General features: G+C 41.7%; 1 protein-coding gene across 1 annotated transcript in view; it reads right to left on the bottom strand.

The window, feature by feature from the left end:
- Positions 1 to 4990, bottom strand: part of LOC105908131 (F-actin-capping protein subunit alpha-1-like) — a 12244-nt gene extending 7254 nt beyond the window's left edge. Inside the window, exons 1-2 of the mRNA XM_031566869.2 lie at positions 4882 to 4990; positions 815 to 878 (exon numbers count right to left, since the gene is read on the bottom strand). Of these exons, the coding sequence (XP_031422729.1) occupies positions 815 to 878; positions 4882 to 4920 (103 nt within the window). The 5' untranslated portion in view covers positions 4921 to 4990. The remainder of the gene's footprint in view (positions 1 to 814; positions 879 to 4881) is intronic.
- Positions 4991 to 11757: the final 6767 nt, after the last annotated feature.

Below are 11757 nucleotides of genomic sequence, written 5' to 3'. Positions count from 1 at the left end.
AGTATAGAGTGTGTGAAGTTTGCGTATCATGAGTATCAATTGACGGGTGTGCTTGCATTAAAAATGAATAAGCATGTTTGTGTGTGCTCTGACAGAAATGTATGGTTTGAAAAGGAATGTAACCATGTGTGTGTGTGTCCATGTGTATATGTATGAGTGTGGTGTGTGTGTGTGTGTGTCCATGTGTATATGTATAAGTGTGGTGTGTGTGTGTGTGTGTGTAAATCATCGAGTCTGTCTAGGATTACATGAAGATTGGTGCATACAATTATCTGAGGTAAATAGCTGTGACACCACAGTGTACAAATTGGTCATGCAATATGACAGTGCATTTTGCAACTGGCACTTACATTTGCATTATTTTGATGCAAAGGTAAAAGTGAAAAAATGCTGTAAGTCATCGAGTCTGTCTGGGATTACATGAAGAGCCCGAAGGATTTGAGGAACCCTAAATCCAAAGAAGATCTGTGGTTAGTTCTCCAAGATGTTTAGAACAACCTACCAGCCGAGTTCCTTCAAAAACTGTGTGCAAGTGTACCTAGAAGAATTGATGCTGTTTTGAAGGCAAAGGGTGGTCACACCAAATATTGATTTGATTTAGATTTATCTTCTGTTCATTCACTGCATTTTATTAATTGATGAAAATAAACTGTTAACACTTCCATTTTTGAAAGCATTCTTAGTTTACAGCATTTTTTTCACACCTGCCTAAAACTTTTGCACAGTACTGTATGTATGAGTGTGGCGTGGGTGTGTGCGTTTCTTGCGTACGTACGTGTGTGTGTGTGTGTGTGTGCAGACAATTGCTGCTTACCGTTGAAGACTTCGTTGAACTCTCCTGGTGGAGCGTGGGTCACAAAGTTGGCTGCAATGCGGACCTGTGGGAGAGAAGAGAGAGGGTGAACCACAGACATCCTACACCTCTCACCTCTCACCTGTTACGTGTGTGTCTGTGTGTGTGTGTGTGTGTGTGTGTGTCTCACTCACTCACTCACACACTGAGTGTGAGAGAGAGAGAGAGAGAGAGAGAGAGAGAGAGAGAGAGAGAGAGAGAGAGAGAGAGAGAGGGGGACACACACACACACACACACACACACACACACACACACACACACACACACACACACAATACTAACGCTCACACACTCCATACACACACACACACACACACACACAGTCAGCTGTAATCACAGGGAGATCCACATTAAGTAAGGCGTGGCTCATCACCAGTCATAACAATGGCAGCAGCCCAAACCAGGCAGACTGGTACAGCAGTAGGCTTCCAAACTAATGAATTTCTCCGGATGCCTTGCAGCATTTTAGTGTGTGTGTGTGTGTGCGTGCGTGTGTGTGTGCATGTATGTGTGCGTGTATGTATGTATGTATGTATGTATGTATGTATGTATGTATGTATGTGTGTGTGTGTGTGTGTGTGTGTGTGTGTGTGTGTGTGTGTGTGCACACCTGTACCTGGCCATTCAGTAGCACTGGAGGTGTGTCATGTGAGATGATAAGTATCTTGGCTAAATGGCAGAGCTGTCTGAGGTGGCACCCTGAAGTGTTTGTCTACATGCCCAGCCTGCCTGAGCTCGGTGTGTGTGTGTGTGCGTGTGTGTGTGTGTGTGTGTACATGCCCAGCCTGCCTGAGCTCGGTGTGTGTGGGTGTGTGTGTGTGTGTGTGTGTCAGTGTGTGTGTGTGTGTGTGTGTGTGTGTCGAGCCTGCCTGAGCTCGGTGTTGGTTTTTCCGTTGGTGCTTTTGGCCACGCCGAGCTGGGCAGTGGTGTGTGTGTGTGTGTGTGTGTGTGTGTGTGTGTGTGTGTGTGTGTGTGCGCCGAGCTGGGCCGTGCCAAGTTCATTTGCATGTCCATTAGAAGTTGACGTGCCAAACTGCGCCACGCTGATTTTGGAGCCCGTGTTGAGCCCGTGGGCCAAACCACACTGAACGCTTCCTTTTTGGGCAAATCATGTTAAACACACCCAGAGACACACACACACACACACACACACACACACACACACAGACACACACAGACACACACACCCAGAGACACACACACACACACACACGGCAACTGGGGCACAAACAGAGGAAACTAACGTTACTGACGTCACACTTTGTGTTGAGTTCTTTGCCTCCACTTCGTAGAATACTTTCGTGTGTGTGTGTGTGTGTGTGTGTGTGTGTGTGTGTGTGTGTGTGAATGTGTGTGTGAATGTGTGTGTGTGTGTGTGTGTGTGTGTGTGTGTGTGTGTGGTGTGTGTGTGTGGGCTTGGTCGTCACCTCTGCCCTGTGGTCTCACCCACAGCCTAATCCAGCTGAGAGGCGTGAAGTGGCGACACCCAGGATCGGGTTTCCACAAGCCTGCGGCGCGTGCGCACACACACCGCGCACACACACACAACGCGCACACACACCGCGCACACAAAACCACACACACACACCGCGCACACACACACAACGCGCACACACCGCGCACACAAAACCACACACACACAACGCGCACACACTCACACAAACACACACACCACACACACACACCGCACACACACCACACACACACCACACCACACACACACACACTCTAGGACAGTCGAAACATGAGCCCACATATGCTTCACAAGCAGATTTCACAGCTGCTGGGCTAATTGTTTAAACCATCTTCAGCATGTAGATTCTGTAGAGACGACTAACTTATGTTTCACTGATGAAAACATCTTCCCCATCTCACTGACGTGTTAAAGACCCTGTGGCCGACTCACACAATCTCTCCAACTTCACCACCGACTGTCAGCTTCATCCAATGACCAGCAGACACAATCCATGGAAACACAGTGATGGCGAATGATGTCACAGTCGTGGAGAATAATAATCACAGGCCTACTCAAGCTCAGCCCAAAGTCCCACTCGGAGTCACACTGTGTTCTAGATGAGTCTATGAGAATATGCTTGCAGGATCATACGTCTGTGAGGGCCGTCAGTCTCTGACGCCACACTAGATCGGCAGGTAACTCAATTACTTGATTAGCAGGGAGAGGCCTCCCTCCGCAGACTCAGAGTCTGAGACTCAGTCAAGTGAATGCTGTCTGGTGAGCTTGTTTCTGAATCTTACCGACTCAATGTGGACTCTGCAATGTCTGCACCTGAGCCCTAATCTAGAGTATTCATGCTACACCTGAGCCCTAATCTAGAGGCCTCATGTCTGCACCTGAGCCCTAATCTAGAGGCCTCATGTCTGCCCCTGAGTCCTAATCTAGAGGCCTCATGTCTGCCCCTGAGTCCTAATCTAGAGGCCTCATGTCTGCCCCTGAGTCCTAATCTAGAGGCCTCATGTCTGCACCTGAGTCCTAATCTAGAGGCCTCATGTCTGCCCCTGAGTCCTAATCTAGAGGCCTCATGTCTGCCCCTGAGTCCTAATCTAGAGGCCTCATGTCTGCACCTGAGCCCTAATCTAGAGTATTCATGTCTGTACCTGAGCCCTAATCTAGAGGCTTCATGCTACACCTGAGCCCTAATCTAGGGAGGCCTCATGCCACACCATGCCATGTGGCGGCACAGCAAGAGAGCCCTGGAGAGGCTGTTGTGGTTCAGGACACAACGCCAACCATCCAACACCAACCAGATTCCTGGTTCGGATTCAGCTAGTCTGAACTTTCATTATGTCCAAAATACTGCGTGACAGTACTGCTCAAGGTTGAGAAACAGGCGATTACTATCCCGGTGAGAAACAGGCGATTACTATCCAGGTGAGAAACAGGCCACATTTTATTTATTTATGCAATCATACCACCAATTTGTTTTGGTCATATTCCAATTGTTTGTCATTGTTTACTGACACAATAACACACATGTTTTTCTGTTCTTGGTTCACAAATGTCTTCTATTGTTCTTCCCTTTCCAACAATAATATGCATTAGGATTACTGAAAATTGTGGTCTAACCTGTTGACATTTGCGAGAAATAAAACCCTTTCCAAACAGGAAGCACGCCAGCTTCCAACTAGTCTTCCTATCTGCACCGTACGTAATGACCGTCAGTGTAGACAGTTACTGAACTAAACCATTGAACAAAAGTGCCTTCATAGAAGTTACAATGAAGATAAAACCCAAACCGCATCGGCCAAGCCGGTGATTAAATTAACGTTATCCCCACTAGTCACGCCATCGGTGCCTTCTGTTGTGGTACTACATGAGACAGCTAAGGTTAGCTAAAGTTCCGCAGACAACCCCCCGAAGGTACGGATTCCATCTTCCCTGCCGAGAGCAGCAAACTTCTCGTCTGTTTTCGACCGGCATCCTCTCAATGAACTTGCTAACTAGCTCGGTAAACCTACATCAACGTTACACAGAATTGTATTAGAAACTAGCCGTATTGTAATCAAATAATGTTTGCTCAAGTTAACATTGTACTGAGCTACTTCCTTAGCTCAGAGTTTTGACAAGTGGCTAGCTAGCTAGTTGGCGTTCACGTCACTTGACTACACCGACACCAAAGCCATGTCAGCAGAGGTAGCTCGCTAACGTTAGCTACTCAGTTGACAAACAAGACTTCCTTTAGACATAGAATGAGTGTTCTCAGAAGAGCTGACCATTTGCTAATTGCAGGCAACTTTGAAAACTACAACAGGACATGCGTATGTTAAGTTTATCATCAATGTTCTAGAAGCAGGACACCGTGAGCTGGGCTCTGTTTACCTGCACACAGAGAAACACCAAGCAAACATGATCTCTTTAGCTAGCTAGCATTGCTAAAAGGGGTAGACACGGGTTAAGGTATTCCCTGACACTGGCGCAAAAGGCACAACATGATATTGACTTTGGTCGTCGATTGCACATACGGAAAGTATGAACACACGAAATGCATTTAATTTGAGGCCAATTTACCTTCTCCTCTTCGGAGAGCGGCTCATCAAAATCGGTCATCTTAGCTTCTCGGGACCAGCCTCACCTCGCAAAGCACCTCGGGAACAGTGCTGTCACGGTCATAACCATAATAGGTCAGAAGACGCTGATTGGTCCACACACGGGTCAGAATAAGTTGATTGGACAGCGACTGCAGCACGGTATTCTTTATGGCTGTGACCGATCCATTAGAAGCCACCGCGACTGACACAGTTACCCAGTTATTGCTTCCCGCCGAATGGCTTGAGCGTCCTAAATAACAGCATAATTATGTTTTGTGGTGCCACTGTGGTGGAATAACCTACCTGGTGCTGACAGCCTTACTTTAGTTCTAACTTGCTTATAACGTGCTCACCTTTTTACTATTATCTTGGTATTTGTTCATTTGTATATTATTATGATGATTTCTAATATTAATTTCATTAATTGGTACCTAATATCGGTACCTAATGTTTTGGAAGTGGCTTTGGGCAAAAGTGTCTGCTAAAGTCCATACCTAATTTAGGTTGTTGTTGCGAAATATATATATTGACTTAGATTTAACTGGATGAATCACATAAATAATTTCAGTAAGAGCACTGAGAAATGTAATTCTTTCCCCATGTGCCTTTAAGTTCCACTCAACAATGACCTTGCGTCCTACTAAAGTGAAACAGAGAGGCAAGTTAGCAGCAGAGAAAATGGATAGTAAGTTTTTTAAAGTGTGTATTGCAAAAAACAAAAAATCTATCAATTTCACATTGAGATATCAGCCCGCTCTGACACAGACTGTGTCATAACAGGCCCAGGTCCAGAGATAGCTGATAGAGACCAGGTCCAGAGACAGCTGATAAAGACCAGGTCCAGAGACAGCTGATAAAGATCTGGACTAGAGACAGCTGATAGAGACCTGGACTACAGACAGCTGATAAAGACCTGGTCCAGAGACAGCTGAAAGAGAACTGGTCACACCTGTGCTCACCTTCCCCAGGTAAGGTCTGTCCTGAGGATAATGGGGTTTCCCACAGCGAGGAGCAGGGCTTGACCACAATAAACCTCTATCATAAACAAATGTTTGAATTGAATGGCCAAGCCCACTGTTCGGTGGTCTGATATTTCTTTATAATGACCGCTGCACAAAATGAATGATCACACACCTCACACACATCTTACACACAGACACACCTCACACACACCTTACACACAGACACACCTCACACACACCTTACACACAGACACCTCACACACACCTCACATACACCTTACACACAGACACACCTTACACTCAGGGGTCTCAAACTCAAATTACCCGGTGGCCGACGTCCGACGTCCAGTCTGGTCATTGGGGGGCCAGATTTTTTTGATCTGTTGGCTTGCCTATCACAATACTGTAGATACCACTTTTGAGTTGGCAAATCTACCATGTGTGATCAGTGGTACAATGGTTAGTGTTGTTGAATAACAAGTAGCCTATCTGACCTGAGTTTCAATTCCTGGGCAATGCAAGATGCTCTTTTGATAAAAGTGTTTGTTAAAGTTGCTCTTTAGGATCACTTTGTCCCATTGATAGCCCATGACTTACATATACAGCAGTAATAGTGGGATAATGTCTTCATCGACAACTACATCTATATTTTTCCTTCATACGTGCACATTTCAAAGCTAATGCTGTACTGCACCACTTTTGTATAGTTGGTAACAATGCTGCAAACAAATAAAACAAAGCAGAAAACTGAATAAAGTTTCAGCAAAAATCAGAATCATTTTATTTTATAAAATAAATGTATTTATAATAAATATATTTCAAGTGTATAATTTATCTGTCAAAATACAGCATCTTTCCATTTATAGTGATCTAAAATTAATAGTTTACTGATATGCTGATCATTGATGGTGCACCGTCTGTTTTTATATATTTCGTGACTTCCTCTAAGAAAAAATTGTTCTTCACACAGATAGATCTTTAAAGTTCCAGGTGTTGCTTAGCAACCCATTAATTGCTGACTTCAATTCAGTTTCCATTATGTTAAATGACTGGACTACTACGTGATTTAGAAGCACAAAACCCGTTGCAAATGGCAGCGGTAAACGTTGGGGTGGCCCATTTAAATTAATTTAACTTTTTGCAAAATTCTGAGGAGCCTGCGGGCCGGATGAAATCGCTTGGCGGGCCGGATCTGGCCCGCGGACCGGAGTTTGAGACCCCTGCTACACACAGACACACCTCACATACACCTTACAAACATCTTAAGCACTATTCTCAACCAAAAAAAATGCCAAATGTAGTGTGTTAATTTAACGAGCATCCCAGCTCTAATCTATTTTATGGGCTACATGGGAACTACATTACCCAGACTGCAATTTGCCTCTGCCTCAGGTATCTCTGGCTGTAGATGCCATGTGTGTCATGCTCACATCATACCACTTCCTGTTTCTAATGTACAGTGAGTATGAGATCGAGAGGAATCGAGTAGATGGAGTGATATTAGAATATTCTAGGTGTCAGGTAGGACTCAGACTTAGACCACCTTAAGTGAGTTTTATTCACTTTGGGGTAACAGAGTGCAACCTGCAAGGGCAAAAGCCTTTCAAAACATAGGCCTGTGCGAGCATTTTATTCAGAGGGTATTACGCCTGTATTAGAGTATTATATGCCTGTATTAGAGTATTATAGGCCTGTGTTAGAGTATTATAGGCCTGTATGAGAGTGTTATAAAGTGAGTATTTGGTCTGTATTAGAGTATTATAGGCCTGTATGAGAGTATTATACAGTGAGTATTTGGTCTGCATTACAGTATTATAGGCCTGTGTTAGAGTATTATACAGTGAGTATTTGGTCTGTATTAGAGTATTATAGGCCTGTATGAGAGTATTATAAAGTGAGTATTTGGTCTGCATTACAGTATTATAGGCCTGTGTTAGAGTATTATAGGCCTGTAAGAGAGTATTATAGGCCTGTATGAGAGTATTATAAAGTGAGTGTTTGGTCTGGATTACAGTATTATACTCTAATGTAACCAAGGTTAGCAAAGTTATCTTTAAGATTCTGTAAATATGTATAAATAGTAATAAATAGTCTAATAATAAACATTAAACATTGATTAGTTATGTATTTATTAGTACCTTAGGAATTTAGCATAGGTTTTTAATGAATGAATTGTAATGAATGAAATTAAATGTTGGAGCGCCCTCTACAGGACGTAGTGCGTGCTGAAGAGCACGCGCAACTTTTACTTTGAATATAGAGAGAAGACGTTGAGATTAAAAGGAGGCAGTTTGAAATATCACGGTGACAACCTTTTAAAAAATTCAACGTCTTTACTGACCCAATTAATTAAAACAAATTGAATTATTCGATGATATTTTAAAGTTAAAGTGTTTTACATGAGTTTGATAGAAAAGGTACAGTTGTACAGTTGAAAATACGCGATTTATGTTTTGTGCTAGTTGAGTGCTAACTTGTAGCCTAGCCAGCTAGCTAGCTAGCTAGCTACACCGAGCTACAGCGGACCTGCTGGACAAAGATGTGTGCTTGAAACCTTTGAAGATCGAAATGAAGATTGTCATTGTGGAATCATCTACAGTGAATATTGACTGACTGACTAAATACTCCTTGAAAACAACGACGACAACTAGATGGCGACTGGCGAGCCTCCCACCAAACAACAGAAAAATACGGATTCCACACACCACATCCAGTCCAACTGACTGAGAACTGTTTGATAGCTTGATAGCTGAAGTTCCACAGATACGTAAGACTTTACTTGTTCTTTTTTTATTTAAAGAAGACACTGATTGAACACACTGATACTTTGAACATATTTAATTGATTGAATATTTGATTGTATGTATTGTAAATGAGATAAAATGAGATAAAACTTTATTAGATAATTAAGTTATTTATTTATTTATTAACTATTTATTAAATACTTAATATATATATATATAATTTATATTAAAGATAACTACATTTAACTATTGTAAAGAAGTAAAATAGAACAAATAAGAAGCAAATAGATTATAAAATAGAGATAAATAAGATTATAATAAAGTAAATAGGAATTCATAAAGAGTTTGAGTTGATTTAAGGTTTAGATATCGAGATATTTTGATGCATGTTTTTTATTTTGCATTTTCTAAATGTTGAGCCTTGTATATATATGTAAATAATTATTTGTCACTAAAATCTGAAAGTTATCAAACCCTGTTTCTTGTGATTGACTGCGCACCTGAAAAGCATCTAGAATCTTCTGATGGCCCAGATCTTAGATGGTATGTAAACAAGTGTTAAACTAGTTTTCAGCCTATTAACCGCACTGTATATAAACCGCATTACAGTATTTCATGTAATTTCATAAAACAAACCGGTGTATTGATCGCAGGTTATTGAACACTACGCCATGCCATGTAGTTGTGGTGTGGGCGCTACTAGCCATTTCAAAGTTGCATGAAGTAGGGAAGGGCATTACAAGCAGGAATATACTACACTTACACCCCTCCCCACATGCACACACACACACACACACACACACACACACACACACACACACACACCCCTCCCCACATGCACACAAACACAAATACCCCATTCTCACTCACAGCGAAAACCATTTATTGAGCATTTATTTAGTGTTGTGGTGTGGAAATGGACATTAAGTGTTGCTAATTGAAAGTCTAATTGTTAGTTGATGTCCTGGCGACTTAGTACCATGAACGATACGTTCTGACATGCTTGCAGTGGGAATTGCAACCATTAAATGAAGGTGTTTGAGAAGGGCAAGGAGAGACTCAGACTTCTCCCCCCTCATTGGCTAACATTACATTGGTATCATTCATTCATTCATTCATTCATTCATTCATTTCATTTATTTGATCAAGAGGGACAGTGTACATTCAACATTACAATGTAAATGCACCCAATTATTGCCAAAAGGCTAGTTTCCATTGGCAGTCCCAAGTGAGCCAGAGTGAAAAAAGGCTATACAACCTAAAAAAAAAGGCATTTACGTATACATAACATTGACAATATATCTAAAATAAAATAAAATAAATAAATAAATAAAATAAAATAAAATAACTGAAATAAATAAAATAAAATAAAATGAAATCCCAATATACAAGCTCCACTTAGTCCTTAACCATGGGTAGAAGGGAAAGAACAAAGTGGTAAACAAAATGAATTCTACTGCTTACCCACTATTGATCACATTTTTGGTTATTTATCAACCATGTTTTGAGATTTCTTTTAAAGCAGTTGAATGAGGTTGATTCTCTATCAGAGTCGGCCCTCGCTCTGTCGATGTCCCATTAATCCCCTCAGGATTGTTTAACGTCTATGTGAAGCCATGCAACATCACCCGCAAGTGGTTGTGATCACTTTGAACCCAAGACTTTTATTTTTGAGCTGATTTTTAGAAATTAAACTTTCCAGCTAAAGTTGTGTTTCCTGGTTGCTATGGTTATGTAGTTGCTAAGGAAACTTTTTAATGACCTTAAATGTTTTAAATGGAAGAGTGCCATTGGCATGAAATGACAGCTAGTTATCTAGCCGATGCTATATAGTCTCCTCGATTTAACTTATACAATTATAGCAGGGAAAGGTAGAAACCCTCTGGGTGCCTGTGCAGCTTCATATCACGAGTTCATATTCATGAGTTCATGTTCAAACATATTAACATGAGTTTATCACGTGCTAGTTGCTGCCAACTGTTAAGAGGGTTCCCTAAAATAGAGATAGCTAGCGTAGATCAGGGTTTTTCCTGGGTCAAAATGGGTCTTCGGTGCTCCAAAAAAAATGTGCGCGCTGCGCGCGCAGTCTGTGTTACCATGTCACCTGGTAGCTTACATTTTACCATTTCATAAATAATGAGGATATGCTTCAGGAAATTATTTTGCTTCCACTTTAGATTAAAATAGATTGACAATAGTCCAAGCCCCATGGTGCTATCATGTATGGTTCAAAGATTATTAAGGTTTACCTCTTTACATATATATGCAAACTACTGAAATGTATATCAATAGAATCTAGAACTAACCAGTGGTCAGAAATGGAACACACAAATTATGAAAATCAAGTTTATCTATTATTACTATTCATTTTTATTATACAAACCTACATACCATTATTTTTGTTTTTATTATTAAAACTGTCCACAAATATGTTTAATAGTGTGTTTAACTTCTATTGGCCCACCGATGGAGGCTGCGTTGGAAATAAAACTTTTGTCAGCATTTTGAGTGGACATTTCATTTGCATTTGTACAGGTGTATTCGTGCACGTCGGGCTGGCCCTCGCAGCGGAACGACAGTTTACAACCGCACCGGTTTATCAATGATAATATTAATTCGAGATGCAACACAAATATATCCGCTCTCCTCCGAACGAGCTGAGCTTTCATTGATAAACCAATGCGGTTGTCTGCCTCTCCCGAGGACCCGCGGTCTACTGGTAGCCTACTTGTTCAAACGGGTAAACAAATCAAATAATAGCCTACACCTGTGTAGGTCCTCAACATAGCAGATATTGTAATACATTGAAAGCCATGAATACTGAAAATGGAATGTTATGCTCAAAATCACCGCCGACTGATGAAGTCAGGATCCATACGCAAGTTGAGTGATTGGCAGTTGGCCGCTCTGTCCATTCGCGCACCTCACAGTTGCGTATTGTTCAGACAAGAAGACCCGCTTATCAACTCGATTACTATTGATCAAAACAGAACGAGGTTTCGGCTGTAGCCATACTATTGAGACCATATTCGAACATGCATTGCACGCGTGATGAAGGCGCATCCCACCACCTGAGCGAAATAATTCATATCTATAAATAACAGGTCACCTTTATTTTTTTAACCAGATTTGTAAACAGGTCGCGATCAA

This window comes from Clupea harengus, chromosome 4 (genome assembly GCF_900700415.2).
Source record: "Clupea harengus chromosome 4, Ch_v2.0.2, whole genome shotgun sequence".
Classification (NCBI taxonomy): domain Eukaryota; kingdom Metazoa; phylum Chordata; class Actinopteri; order Clupeiformes; family Clupeidae; genus Clupea; species Clupea harengus.
This window is presented reverse-complemented; position numbering and strand designations above follow the sequence as displayed.